This window comes from Haliotis rufescens, unplaced genomic scaffold (assembly GCF_023055435.1).
Source record: "Haliotis rufescens isolate VD_foot unplaced genomic scaffold, xgHalRufe1.0.p SCAF_16, whole genome shotgun sequence".
Taxonomy (NCBI): Eukaryota; Metazoa; Mollusca; class Gastropoda; order Lepetellida; family Haliotidae; genus Haliotis; species Haliotis rufescens.
In genome coordinates, this window is record NW_025963846.1 from 30528687 (window position 1) to 30544835 (window position 16149).

The 16149-nt window shown below is 39.5% G+C and overlaps 1 protein-coding gene across 5 annotated transcripts in view; it reads left to right on the forward strand.

Annotated features, from left to right (window-relative positions):
• LOC124119556 (protein TsetseEP-like) overlaps window positions 1-14183 on the forward strand; it is a 256264-nt gene extending 242081 nt beyond the window's left edge. For all 5 annotated transcript variants that reach the window (XM_046482108.2, XM_046482106.2, XM_046482105.2 and 2 more), the window contains one exon: window positions 11956-14183. In XM_046482108.2, coding sequence (XP_046338064.1) covers window positions 11956-12461 — 506 coding nt within the window. In that variant the 3' untranslated portion in view covers window positions 12462-14183. The remainder of the gene's footprint in view (window positions 1-11955) is intronic.
• Window positions 14184-16149: the final 1966 nt, after the last annotated feature.

Consider the following 16149-nt stretch of genomic DNA (forward strand, 5'->3'; position numbering starts at 1 on the left):
GTTCTGCCGCAACTCCACTGGAGCAGGATTTATATACCTATACCATCACTACAGGTGGAATATTTTATGTAAAAATGACTATGCGATTCAACGATAGTCATAAGATTCAGCTAAATTGACTCCACCTGGAGCCAATGATATAAATTTTTATAGGTAATAGGGTTCTGCCGCAACTCCACTGGAGCAGGATTCATATACCTATACCGCTACTACAGGGGGATTTTTAATGTCAAAATGATTATGCGATTTAACGATAGTCATGAGTTTGGCTCTAGCTCACCAATACCTGGGGCCAATCATTGCTTCTATTAGTGATGCGATTCAACGAAAGTCGTTTTAAAAGAAATATCAATATTAATTAATAATGAATAAAATTTACTATAGCCCACGAGGGTATTGGAAAGGTGTAGGAGCAATAAAAAAATTATGTAGATTGTCCAAATAGACACCTACGAAAAACATTTTTGCATCCAGACGTACAGAAAAGAGGTTGTTCTCGAATAGAAGTATCTGTGTATGCACCAGACGAAGACATAGGACCTTGGGTTGTAGACGAAATTCTAGAGTTGGTATCCCCCAAAGAAGAACCACTATTTCTCGAACAACCACCAGAAAACCAATGGAGAAACTTGGCAAAGAAATTGGATAGATGTTGTATAGTCGCCTCTAGACCTCTTGGGAAGATATTTGTAGCATGGTATGCACACACAAAAACTAGGAGAATAGCAGGGATACATATACATCCGAAAAAAGAGACAATAGAAGATACGAAGAAATGGGAAAGAGCAGTAGAATTTGCAATTGGAGACTTTGGGTTTCGCGCTTGTCCAATATTTCGTATAGACATCCTATCTTCCACAAACGAAGGTGTAGAGTTTGGACCACTCCGATGCTATACAAAAGCAAAGGATTCCAAAGAAGAATCCTGTACCTAGGAAAAGCAAGCAAATGCTTGTAGCAAAATATAGCAAAATATAGCAAAAATATAGCAACAATATAGCAAAATATAGCAAAATATAGCAAATCCTATATTTTGCTATATTTTGCTATATTTTTGCTATATTTTGCTATATTGTTGCTATATTTTTGCTATATTTTGCTATATTTTGCTACAAGCATTTGCTTGCTTTTCCTAGGTACAGGATTCTTGGTGCTTGGAATTTCTATGTATAGGATTCCTATTGGAGACAAGATTTCGTAGAATATGTATACGATGCCGCGAAAGAAAAATCTATCCGAAGAAGAGTTGGAAGAAATTCGTGCCCTTCGTGGGAGCATCTCCGTGGAGGATGCGAAAAGAAAATATGGTATTGGAGCTGGGAGGTTGTATAGAATATGGAAAAATTCGGAGAACCCTGTAGAAAGCACGACACAGGTGGAACCATACAACCCCATAGAGCGTGTGTCTCGCGAAGACATATTGGGAGATATATATAGAGTATTGTTGGATATACGAAACAATATTGCGAAGGAGAAAGAAGAATTGGAGTCCTTTGGGAAGGATGTGGAGGATATAGAAGAAGATGTAGAGTCCTTGGAAAAGAATGTACAGAAAGCGCAATGGTTTGCCAAATACACAAATATAGTGGGATATATTCTCCTTCCAATTGTTGTACTATGGAAACTACGGAGAAAAAAGGAAGCGTCCATTGTTCCACCGCAGGACCCTCCCACAAAACAGGATGCTTTTCGAATGCTATAGATTTTCCATTTGGATATATGCTATATATAGTATAGAATACAAACAACTATGGAATATGTCCAAGAAAATGGTATGCCCAGAAGATTTTGTGTAGAAGATTGGAAGAAATATGATTTTGGAAATGCCAAACATGTATATACTGCAAAAGAATACATAGAGAAAAACAGAAAGTATCCTTGTGGAGAAGGGGGATGGGAAATAGATGGATACCTTGCAGAAGGAGAGGAAGAGAAAGTTTGGGGAAGGGAAAAATATGGAGGAAAGTTGTATATTGCTACAAATAGAATAGGGCACTCTAGACTTGTTTTGCCTTGTGGTATGTTTGCGTACTAGTGTTTTGCAGATATAGATACCAATCTATCTTTCTTCCTATGTATTGTTCTCTTTTCTCTTCCTATTTTGCATAGTATTGGTGCTGTATATGTATCCAAAGGATCCAATTTTGCAACTTCTTCTTGCAAAAAATGTTCCATATACTGGAATTTCCGATCCATCTGTTGTTTGTAGAAACAGAATAGTACTTTCCAATCCTCGAAATATACCTTTGGTAAATTTTCTACATGTGTATTCTCCTTCCAAATCCAATGCTTTTGTACATTCTTTCCATGCTGGCGCTTTTTCTATATATTGTATGGAAGAATATTCCACTTCTTCTTCGAATTTGTCTATCTTTGTATTTGCTGCTAGTAGTTCTTGGTTTGGTGTTTTTTCTACAACTTGTGGATTGTATTCTATTTTTTTGTTCTCGTTGTTGTAGAACATTTTTGTTTCTTCCACGTGCAGAGACAATTCGTCTCCTTCTACCATTGGGATCCAATACATAGACTTTCCATATCTATCCGGTTTTGTGTGTTGTGCAGCTGTTTCTAGCAATTCTAGTATCTTTCGCAGTCTTTTTGTTTGCCAAATAGCGGGAAAACAATATACATCTACATTTTCGATACATCTAGCTACAACACGTTCTCCTTTCCATCCGAGTATAGAAATAGTTTTTCCCGAAAATTCGGACACCTTTCTACACCAGCTTCCCAAATTTTGTTCTACAATATTTTTGGTATCTGTAGATGCAGTTCTATATTCTTCTATATTCTTGTATGTTTTTTGTATTTCTTCTATTTCTTGTTCTCTCATTTTCCTTTCCTGGAAAAATACATATCGTTCTCGTTGACTAAACCTATACATTATAGGGACAAGGGTGGGAAATCTAGAACAAAGCAAAGTAATGGGCTTAGATTCATAGACTCCGTACAGTTTCTGTTATCTTCCCTGGACAATTTAGCTAATGCGAACAATCCCGATGACTTCGCGATAACAAATAAATATACCGATAAGATAACTCGTCATTTGTTGCTGAGAAAAGGTGTATATCCTTACGAATATATGGATGATTTGTCTAGATTCGAAGAAACTTAATTACCACCCCTCGAATCATTCTATAGTAACTTAACAGAATCTAGAATAACAGATGCCGATTATGAACACGCTCTGACGGTCTGGGATAAATTAGGTTGTAAGAATTTAGGCGATTATCACGATCTGTACTTAAAAACCGATGTACTGTTACTCGCCGATATATTCGAGATATTTAGAAAGACATGTTTCAAACAATACGGCTTGGACCCGGCATGGTACTTTTCCAGTCCCGGACTATCGTGGGATGCATTGTTGAAGAAGACCGGCGTAGAACTAAAACTACTCACAGATTACGATATGCACTTGTTTATTGAGAAAGGATTAAGAGGTGGTATATCGATGGTAGCTAAAAGGTATTCTAAGGCTAATAATAAATTAGTGGAAGGATACGATCCGAGTAAACCCGACACGCACATATTATATCTCAACGCCAACAATTTGTACGGATGGGCTATGAGTCAACCTTTACCCACAGGTGGTTTTGAATGGATCGAAGTTAATGATATCGATAATAATGATGCGAATAAAGGGTACATACTAGAAGTTGACTTGGAATATCCAAGTTCGTTACATAAAGATCATAACAGTTATCCGCTAGCTCCCGAGAGATTAATGGTTAATAAAGACTGGATGTCGGAATATCAACGCTCCTTGATGGGTAATAGTAGGTTAGCTAACGTAGAAAAACTCGTACCAAATTTGATGGATAAGACAAAATATATAGTTCACTACAGAAATCTCCAGTTGTATCTATCGTTAGGTATGAAACTTAAGAAAATACACAGAGTTCTAAAGTTCGATCAAAGCCCTTGGATGGAGCCCTATATAAGGTTGAACACAGATTTAAGAAAGATAGCTACCAGCGATTTCGAAAAGAATCTGTATAAGCTCATGAATAACTCGGTATTTGGTAAAACCATGGAGAATCTGAGAAAGCGTGTTGATGTTAAATTAGTCAGATCTAATGAGGAAGAAAGACTCAGGAAACTTATAGCCAGTCCGGCTTTTAACAGAAGCAAGATATTCGATAACGACTTAGCCGCGTTGCATATGCAGAAGAGTAATATAAAATTCAACAGACCGGTGTACGTCGGTATGAGTATTCTCGACTTGTCAAAACACTTAATGTATGACTTTTATTACAACGAACTTAAGAAGCAATACGGCGATAGATGCGAGGTGTTATATACCGACACAGATTCTTTGTTGATGGAAATACAAACCGAGGATGTGTATAAAGATATGGCAGAAAAAATAGATATGTACGACACGAGCGATTATCCTAAAGATAATCCACTGCACAGCGTTGTAAATAAAAAGGTATTAGGTAAGATGAAGGATGAATGTGCTGGGACCCCTATAGCGGAGTATGTAGGATTAAGACCTAAGATGTATTCTATAAAGAAGTCCGATAATGGGGAGATAAGAAAAGCCAAGGGCGTTAAGAAGTATGTTGTAAAAAAGCATATCAAACACGAACAGTATAAAGAATCATTATTCAACGGTAGAACATTCAAACACGAGATGAACTCTTTAAGAAGTTACGATCATAGGATATATGGATTAAGAATGAACAAGACATCATTATCCCCCTTAGATACAAAGAGATGGATTGATAAGGATGGTGTAACTACCTATGCTTATGGTTATGGTGGTAATACCGTACCGTTGGGAACTATGAACAACTCTTCTCGTACAAATGCCCTTGCCGGTCCATCTTGAAGATAATAAAGAATAGGCTCTCCTTCTTTCGTAACCAAACGACTAATGTTATACATCTTCAGGGACCATATGGGATCGGTTGCGCGACGTAGGCCTCCTTCGAGTTCACCGGCCTGGTATAAATATCTTACCCTTACTCTATCTGGAAGTTTTCGTTCTTTGCCTCTCCTCGGTGCTGAAGATTCGGAAGTCACGGATTTCATTTTAATGGCATTGGATGGTTTCTTCCCTATTAATCTCGTTACTTCATTATTCAGCGCTGATACAACGGCTGATAATCGTGTCACCCATTCGGTTGATCTCAATCGCTCGGATTTCATTTCAATCCCATACTGATAGCCAAACAAACGTTCCGCTAATGTCCTGTTAAATCTTTCTACGATAGCTTGACTGCGGTGGGCCTCTCTTTCACCACGGACGATTTTGACATCGTTCTTTGTTAACAGTTTAGTTACCGATCCCATAAACTCGCGACCGGGATCTACTTGAAATAGCTTAGGCCATTTTAGCGGCCCGCGTTTATATATGCGACTCAGTGCATTAGCTACCTCTGTTGATTCTTTCGATGTTAATGGCTCAGCCTCTTTGTATCGACTAGCCACATCCACTACCGTTAAAGCGTATTTATACGTTTTGCGTTTTACCTCATCGTGGGGAAGAAACAAGAGGTCAGCCTGATGAACTTCATTCGTCGTAAAAATATCAAACTTCTTCCTCGGTATATAACGCGGTGCCGGTAAATATATCTGCCACATCGCTTGTTTCTTTAACCAATCCTTGGTCACATCTTTAGATACCTTAGCCGTGGTGGCTAATTTTTTTATTGCTCCTACACCTTTCCAATATCCTCGTGGGCTATAGTAAATTTTATCCATTATTAATTAATATTGATATTTCGTTTAATACAACTCATGACTATCGTTAAATCACATAATCATTTTGACATAAAAAATCCCCCCTGTAGTAGCAGTATAGGTAATAAATCTGGCTCCAGTGGAAGTGAGCCAGAACCCCTATTACCTATACTACTGAGCACACTGCAGCTGACGTCATACCACTCGAGGAGAGTGACTCAATATCTACAATTCTCAGCCATGTTATACAGATAAAACAGTGCATTGCTCGTGGAAATGATATGGCTGAAAACAAATTAGCACAATTGGAAAACAAATTCACCCGCGAAATGAACTTACTCAGGGAGGCTATCTGTGAAAAGGACAAACTTGTCAATGAAGTTTTATTAATAAATAACAAACTGAGCGACTCTGAAGACAGGCGCACGGAGCTGAGGGCACAGCTAAAGTTGTGCAACCAACAAAACAAATCATATCGTGATCATATCATTGAACTTGAAAATGAAATGCTCCGGTTGAACTACTCAGTTGACTCCAAACTCAAAGTCATCGAAAACAAGATTACCACTATATCTAACAAGCATAAATCTAATGGTGAAAATAAAATTAACGTGACAGTAGCTCATGTCGTCGAATCACATAAAACAGATGGACCATCTACCACAACTAAGTCTCCAACAGCATCGATGTCAAATACACCTGATATTAACACGGATGAAGACAGATTAGCGCAAGGCAGGCCAAAGCCATGTGTTCACTCAGACACCCAGCGTCGTGAACGTGAGACAACACCTACCCAAGATAACATCGCTACGGGCAAGGATAAATCAGCACACGATTACCTTGATCTAACTGAACGGAACTACGACTATGACGTCACCTACCAGGATGAACATAGTGAAACAGAGCCGTGGCAACAGGTGAGCTCGAGCAAAACCTACCGATCCCCCACTGATAACCACCTCACCAACGAGAAACCGAAATCGTACCCCATCAGATCACTGGCAAAGACGTACCACGCCCTAGAAGGAGTACCGAGAATCCGGACAAAACGACTAGTTCTGTACAACATCAAAGCTGATGAACCATTTGACTCTGTCAAAGATCTGATATACGAGTACGCCCAGGATATGCGTGTGCGTGTCACCTTTGTCCGACTTATGAAGAAAAATCAACCCTACTACTACCAACACACCTACACTGTGCAAGTGAACATCGACTATGAACACTTCGTTTCTACTAATCCAGATTTTTGGCCTCCAGGTATTAAAACGAGAGAATATGCACCCAAGACCCGGATGACATCTCGTAACGCCGACTCTCATACCCACAGGTAATAAAACATTCATGTGTCACATCCAGTTTAGAAGGGACACTGTGATCAAGGTGGGTGTACTCCTAATGACGCTATCATTATTAACATGGAATGTACGTGGAGTTCTCCACGGTACAGACCATATTCGCCAGACATTGTCTCGACATGTTGATGTTGTGGCCCTACAGGAGCATTGGCTGCCGGCAAATAGAATGTCTAAATTAAATATGTTTCAGGATTTAAATTTGATATCCTCTTATGCTGTTTCTCCGGAAACATGCTGTTTTCGGGGATTAGATGTATTAGCAATCCTAGTTAATAGCAACAGCGAGTGGAAAGCTCACACTATCACTGTAAGCACAGACCACGCAATAGCTATCAAACTAACTCGGCGACACTACTGTGATATTTATGTAATAGCATGTCGCCTACCTTCAACTCATGTACTACATTCTGTGTATTGTGACGCCCTTAACGAACTCATAGATATGTATGATGATCTCTGTGAACAGGGTGTTACTTTTATCCTTGGTGATCTTAATGCAGATATTAGACAGATAGACAGATAGATAGACAGATTTATTTGTATAAGGCCATTTGACCCATTGTACAAAATACATTTACATTTTATTTATCTAAGAGTTACCTAATTGATACTTTTGTGTGTGTGTGTGTTGAGAACACGTACATTATAAATTTGGCAAAATTTATCATTGCATCGTTGTTGGATACTTGACAGAGTCTTTCTAAACAAAAATAATTATGATTAACTGTCTTTGGGATATACATTTCCCGCCGACTTGCATTAAGAGGACAGTTGTATATAACATGAAGTTCATCCTCAATTACATGACATAAGACGGCATCCTCCTCAATATTAGCAACACCCCTACGTATAAGTTAAATACAAAGAGTATTCTGTCCACATCTAAATGTGGTTATTAGCCTTCTATATTCACAATGCTTAATATTGGATAAATATTTTTCACAAACGATATTAGACTTATGCAGTTAATAGAATGAGAGGGTCTTGCTGCCTAGAGATGCATGCCAATCTTGAAACGAACAATCTTTAACTCTTTCGCTAAACATATGTACAAATAATTCTGCATTGCCAACGCCTTGTGCAGCCCATACATCCTCAAAATCATAATGACTTAGCAAAAGTCTGATATGCGATGCCCAGTTAGGACGTTTTCTATCAGCAATGGATAATAACATTTTATAACACTGGTATGGGAATCTGTTTGGACTCATTTGCAAAATCTTAAACGAATATTTAATGCATTTCACATGATAAATAGTATGAAGTGGATACCTACCACATTCACCATAGGCTACTGCATTTGCAGTCCTGTAGCCCGTGTGAAGTAAAAATGCAGATATTTGTAAGCACTATCTCTCTGCCCGGGGTAAGTTAGTTAGCACTGCTATATCTGATAGACACCTCCTACACACCATTAGTGAGTTCGCAACCCATTCCCCACGTTATACATGTAGATCCAAGGATAACACCTTAAAGAGTATGATTGACTATATTCTGGTACCCTCTTGGATAAAAGACCATGTTACCGATCTCCATGTTATAGATACATGCCCTTATACGGTGTCAGATCATCTCCCATGTTTATTATCTATGTCATTGAGAGCCTTTGGTCGAAATAATCTCAATATTAACCCCCCTGTTCCAAAATGGAACAAAGCAAGTCAAGATGATATACTCATGTACCAAAGTGAATTTGGTACATATCTTAACTCCTTTCACGACTGTAATCTGTCTTGTCAGCCTGAAAATGTTGACACATATAGCGACCATATAAGTAAATGCCTTTTACTTGCAAGTTCCAATTGCATCCCTAAAAGTGAATATAAACCTTATCTTAAACCATTCTGGAAACCTGATGGACTAAATGATGCACATTACCGTATGAGGGTTGCTCGACGTGCATGGCTAAATAACGGTAAACCCAGGGATGAAAACTCAGATTCGCGCATCTCTTATAAAACTGAAAAGAGACACTTCAGGCGCCTCTATCGAAAATCGAAAAGGTCCAACAAAAAGAATACCCTAAGGGAGATCGAGAGGTCAGCTGAACTTGATAGAAACTCTTTTCATAAAACTGTTAGAAAACAACGAGGGCGGGTGGCCGAGATACCTATAGTTAACTATAAGGACGAATGTGGTTCTACACCCTCAGCTATTTGCAGATTATGGGGTAAATACTTTTCAGATTTAGCCAAACCCTACCATTCCGAAGGATTTGATGAAGTATTTAAAGAAGATATAACTAGTAAGGTACAGATATTTAAACAAGTACGAGAGAAGCCTGACGAGGAATTGGAAAAAAAAATTACATGTCAAGAGATAAGAGAGGCCGTCAAATCCCTCAGCAGGAATAAATCCCCAGGTCCGGATAAGATTACAAATGAACATATTATCTATGCAGGAGAACATCTTATTTATTCCTTACGTATACTTTTTAATCATATGATGAAACTACAACATGTACCCTATGATTATAGACTTGGTATGGTCATACCAATATATAAGGGGAAGAATGAAAAATCTGACCCTCGAAATTATAGAGGTATTACTCTGACATCATGTCTCTGTAAGCTCTTTGAAAAAATACTGCTCAAACGTATAGAAGACAAACTATGTAGGCTTAACCCAGACTTTCCTGATATGCTACAGTTTGGTTTTAGAAAAGAACATTGAGCTATTATGTCAGTATTTACTTGATCGAAGGCATTCAGTATTACATACAAAGGGACTCTGCAGTCTATGCAGCTTTCTTAGATAATGAAAAAGCATTCGATAGGATATGGCACGATGGATTATTTTACAAACTACATAAACTGGGCATTAGAGGTAATACATGGAAATTACTACATCATTGTTATACAAATAGTTATGCTTATATTTCCTACCAAGATGTATGGTTCATCAAGGTGTTGGCCAAGGCAGAGTTATCTCTGCTTGTTTTTTTCTTGTTTTTATAAATGACCTCATTACAGCCCTTAGGCAAGCACAATGTGGCATTCGTGCATATGGTATGGATATTCCTGCAGTCTTACTTGCCGACGATACGACACTTATTAGCTCATCACCGAGAGGCTTACAAACATCCCTTGATATTGTACATACATATGCCTCAAGGGGGCGCCTAACATACAATCCATCAAAAAGTGCAATTATTGTGTTCACCAAAGCAAAACGCAAGGGGTATAACTGTCATTGTAAACTTGGTAATATACACATCACTACAACTGACTCTACGGTGTATGGTGGAATACTTCTAACATACAATCTGTCTTGTAAAACAAGAATTGAAAAGTACTGTCATAAAGCAAGACAAGATATTAACTCCCTAAGATCTTTAGGATTAAATAGTTATGATCTTCATCCAATTTCAAGCGTGAAAATATGTCTCAGAAGGATACTCAAAACCAGCCTTTATGGATGTGAATTACTCTATGACATTAAGGGTCAACATGCCGCTCTGTTGGAAGGCACGCAAAGATATTTTGCACGCATTGTACAGGGTCTTGATAAAAGATCTCCTTCAGAATCTACTATTTCGAACCTTGGACTTTGGACAATTACTGCATATATTGATAAATGCAAACTTTTATTTCTTGGTCGTTTATGCAATCTGAACTGTAATAACTTTGCAAAATATATTTTCTGCGCGTCCATTGCAAGCCCTGTCAATTCAAAGACAATCTGTGGAGAACTTAAATGAACACTTGATAAATACAATCTGGGTCCCTACCTTCGTACGTATACTCAGTATGGTACTTTCCCTCAACAAATTTAAATGGAGAAATCGTGTTAACAAAACTATATGCACATACGAAGAACAATCATGGCTCACAAATGTATCAAATAACGCAATCATGTCCCGTTATAAGAGAATTCATACGAAATTAACATACCATGTACTTTGGCAATAAGCTTTTCTGTACCCGGAATATCGACCTGCTTTACAACTCTGTGTGAAAGTCTCATCACGCAGTAAACTTTCGAAAGAGTGCATGCTCTGTAATAGGCATGCTTTCGACTATGAAAGCCACATTATTTTACATTGTGAAGCGCTGATATCAGAAAGAAATGCGTTTTTCTCTTCTCTTATTGACGTACTTGACGTTAAAAAATATGTTGATTTTGAAATGCAAGACGAAACAGATATGTTATCAGTCTTATTTTTGGGCTGAAACAAAATTTACTCACAATCTGGATCAACACACCTGGGAAACTATTATACTTCAATTCGCCCGTATCTGTACAACTAAGGCATCTTTTGATATATATCTTCTAGTGAAAATCTGTCATCACTTAGGTATCTGAATTTGATAAACTGTGTGTAATTGTAAATATGTTATGCCTTTTTATTGTGTTAACTGCGTGTAATTGAATATATTTTCATTGTAATCTTCGGAATGACATCTGGAGGAAATAAAGAATCTCTCTCTCTCTCTCTCTCTCTCTCTCTCTCTCTCTCTCTCTCTCTCTCTCTCTCTCTCTCTGGCTGAAATATTGCCGGTTTGATGTACATTTCACTCATGTGAAGACAAGGGAACAAAATAATCAAACATACTTACCTGTTTACATTCATTGACGTAAATGTCAAAGATTTGGTCAAGTCTTGCCATAACAGTACTGTATGCACCGTTGCGATTCGCTGTGCAGAGTTGCGTCCCTTTTGGCACACCAGAAACCTATGGTTGTGAGTTCGAATCCCGGTTGGCCCCGATTATGTTTCTAGGTTTGTCAGCACCATACCTGTGCTCGTGGGTTTCACCGAAGTGGTAAACGTCTGATACCTGCATCACTTCGGGCTTTCCTCCAACACTAAGCTGACACGCCGTGATATAACTGGAATACTGTTAAAAGCGGCGTTAAACCCAACTCACTCACTCACTCATAGCTCCGGCCCCTGTTTCAGAACCTGCTCGAAATCAAGACCAAGCTCCAGGTCCAGGTGCAGCTCTTGTTCCCGCTCCAGCCAAGGCTCAAGCTCAAGCTCAAGCACTAAATCCAGATCCTCCTGTTCCTCCTACAGATCTTGCTCCTTCACCAGATCATGATCACACTCCAATTCAAGATCAATATACAGATCCTGCGTCTTCTCCAGGTTATGATCATGCTCCAACTTATGATCCTCCTACATATCCTGCTCCTTCTCCAGGTTATGATCATACTCCAACTCATGATCCTCCTACATATCCTGCTCCTTCTCCAGATTATGATCATACTCCAACTTATGATCCTCCTACATATCCTGCTCCTTCTCCAGATTGTGATCATGCTCCAACTCATGCTCCTGTTACAGACCCTGCTCCTTCTCCAGATTTTGATCATATCAAGATCCACCTACAGACCCTGCTCCTTCTCAAGATTATGATCATACTCCAACTCATGATCCTGCTATATATCCTGGTACTTCTCTAGGTTATAATCATACTCCAACACATGATCCTGCTACAGACCCTGCTTCTTCTCCAGGTTTTGATCATCTCCACCTCATGATCCTGCTACAGATCCTGCTTCTTCTCCAGGTTTTGATCATACTCCACCTCATGATCCTGCTATATATCCTGGTCCTTCTCCAGATTTTGATCATGCTCTAACTCATGATCCTGCTACAGACCCTGCTTCTTCTCCAGGTTTTGATCATGCTCCATCTAATGATCCTCCCACAGATGCTGCTCCTTCTCAAGATTGTGATCATACTCCAACTCATGCTCCTCCCACATATCCTGGTCCTCCAGATTGTGATTATACTCCAACTCATGATCCTGCTACAGACCCTGCTCATGCTCTAAATCTGCCTCCTGCTGTTCCAACAACAATTCATGCCACACAGACAGAGGAACAAACACAAGAACTTCCACCAGGATCACCATCAGAAAAGAAATCCTCAAAGGACATTGGGACAATTCAGACAGTGTAATTTGGAGCTGTCGTCTCCTTTGGTAACACCTGTGACAGTCTGTATTATGTTTGAACTGCCAGTAATGCCGTCATGCCCAATACATCAGAAACTTTCCAGGCACTCAAGGTGTCCACTGAACCCCTATCAATAGATCCATTAACATCATACAATTAAATTGCAGGAGCAGCTTTAATCAGGTACAATCATTTGCACAGTATTCTAACCCATAAGCATTTGATTAACAAGAAACGTGCCTCGACATATTGATAAATTTGACGTATGATGAAACATGGAACAATGTCATCTTTAGACATCTGCATGAATTTGGTTTGAGAGGCCATTTGCCTTATTTCATATCACAGTTGTTAACAGACAATTTCACGTTCGAGTCAGTGGAACTACCCCAAGGAAAGAGTCACACTCAGTGTGTATGTTGAACTGGAACATAGCTTGCATACATATCTAAAACTAATCTACTGCTGCATGGTGTCATGCTAAATGCTTATGCAGCTTCCATTATTTATAATTAGAAGCAAAATCCAAAATTTCAACAATAAAACTTGCCATTTATCATGCTTTATTTTTAGCTGATTTTGTACTGCATCCAAATTTGATGTGAATATTTGCAAATGAGTGTACTTTGATTCTTACGTTCTGTGCAAAGTGCCTCACGTTTGAACCCAGTGGACTGTCCAGAGAGACATTACCACATGGAGAAGATATTGTGCTGTCAGAGCGGGAACCAGTCGTCATATAATCTGTTTGCTGATGTCCATGTCTGTTTGGTAAACACTTGGCACCGCCATTGGGGATAGGTTATAGGAAATGAACTTTGTATTAAAGATGACTTTTGTGTCGGACTGTGAGCTGGAATATAAAATGGACTGCACAGCAAGATGGGAAATGTGTGTGTGTACCTGAGTCAAGGTGATATTTAGCCATCTATACATTTATGTTACCATTTTTTTCTCATGTTTGTTTGAAATGTTCTCATAATTATGTGGTAAGTTTGTTCATTTTGAAAGACTGTCCTGGCCTTGCTCCTTGAGGTCACCGGACTTGCTTTGGGTGTTACGTTAATGATAAGAATGTAATGTATTGACTGTATGCAGTATTGAATATGTTTGTGTGCCTTCGTGTAACATTCTGCAAATATACATTCCGTAAGCCACCTGCGGCACACTGTCGCATTTTCGAGTTCATATATCCATATGTAAGTAATAAACGTTGATGCAGGATTGTTGTGCTTTGTTGGTCATTTTTTTAGCTCTTAAGAAATACATGAGAGGGAGGCCACATCAGACAGTCAATGAGTTTCACCGCAATGTTTCTCCTTCTGAAAGGGTTTGTAGCCTAGATAGGACATGAACTGGGATTTGTAGGCTGGTCAAGATAATATTATACTCACACAGTCGAACGAAACTTACTAAACTTTATATCACAGGTGGGGGTCTTATTTTAAGAAGAATCACGATGACCTCTTAAGTATCTCTTTCAGAAAAAAACCCGTAGCAATACTTGACGTAGAGTGTTCGTTGGTACCAGGATTATATATATATAAGTACCGGGCAAAAGAAAGTTTTCACCGACTTCACTTGACCAAACACCAAAACAAAGCCATATGTGAGATTTATGATGATTAATTTATAAACAGAAATAATTTTCCATGAAGTAGAATGAAAGTGCATTTTAATGCCGATATTGCATTCTCCGCAATACACAAAGAAAGAGTCAAGGGGTCCAAATTAAAAATTACACAAATCAGATTTCATTGAAAAAGTGCATGAAGAGTCCATGACACAGTGGTCAGGTAACACGTCATCAATAGCGAGTGTGACCACCCTGGGCATCCATGCACGCCAACACACGCCGCCTGATAGACGTTGTCAGTCGGCGGATAACGTCAACAGGAATCCTGTTCCATAAGTTCAATAGCGTCTGTTCAAATTCCTGTCGGTTCGCTGAGGGCGTTACATGTTGTCTCAGCTGACGATCAAGATGATCCCAGAGAAGTTCAATGGGGTTCATGTCTGGAGAACAAAGTGGCCAGGGCAATACTTTGACGTTAACGTTATTCAGGTAGTCTTGAACAATTCGGGCGGTGTGAGGCCTTGCATTGTCTTGTTGCAAAGTTAATCCACTTGGCTGATGTTGAATAAAGGGCACCACAACATGTCTCAACACTTCATCCCAGTTTCGCTGAGCATTCAGGTTTCCTCGGAAGAAAACCAGCCATGTTGTTGTCTGGCCACAAATGCCACCCCATACAATGCCTCCACCTTCAAACGGGTGAACTTCTCTAATGCAGTTTGGCGGCAGTCGCTCTCCCCTTTCATCTGTGAAGAGCACTCTCGCCCAGTCACGTCGCTGACACAGACGTACAGTTCATGCCCATTGCAGTCTGCGTTGACGGTGTAGACTGATCAAGGCCATTCCACGGAAGGGTCGGTAGGCTCGTATACCAGCCGTACGAAGTCGTCGAAGGACTGTTCGTCTGCTGATGGCAAGCCCTAGTGCTGTTGCCGCCGTTGACGTCGCCGTCACACATCTGTTTATGAGGTGAATCTGCAGGATGTAGCGGTCTTCGGCCGGTGTTGTCACTCTCGGTCTTCCCAATCTTGGCCGGTCTTGAGTCTGTCCAACTGTTGGTAGCGGATTATCAACTTGCTGATGGTGGTCTGGGAGCAGTTGAAGGTTCTGGCTATCTGAATTTGAGTAGCCCCCATATTGGCCATACCGATCGCTCTGTCTCGTTGCGCTTGTCTGGGCATATTCTTTGTGTTTTTTTGCTTACTGAATGCCTGCTCTGTCCAACGTCCGTATTTATGCCACAATCACGCACGTGCATTCGGACCAATGTCTCAAAATCACGTTTCGCACGTCTCCAACAATGCATGATTTGGAAAGCTGCGTTCGAAAATCTGCGTTGTGGTTGTGGTCATGTTGCATTTGTGCGAATGTTTTCTGCGGGGGTTCAAACCTGTACCAGCTTTTTTGCGTTTTATACAACTATTTTTAAAATGAAAACTTTCTTTTGCCCGGTAGTTAATATATATCTATTAAGTATATATTTATACAATCTTGGTACTGATTAGAATGGCTGTATTTCCAATTATACTTGCAAATAAACATACATATCTATCAAACTCAAACCGTAGTGTGCAATATACAATATACGGCACGTGGCGTTAAGGGAATACAACC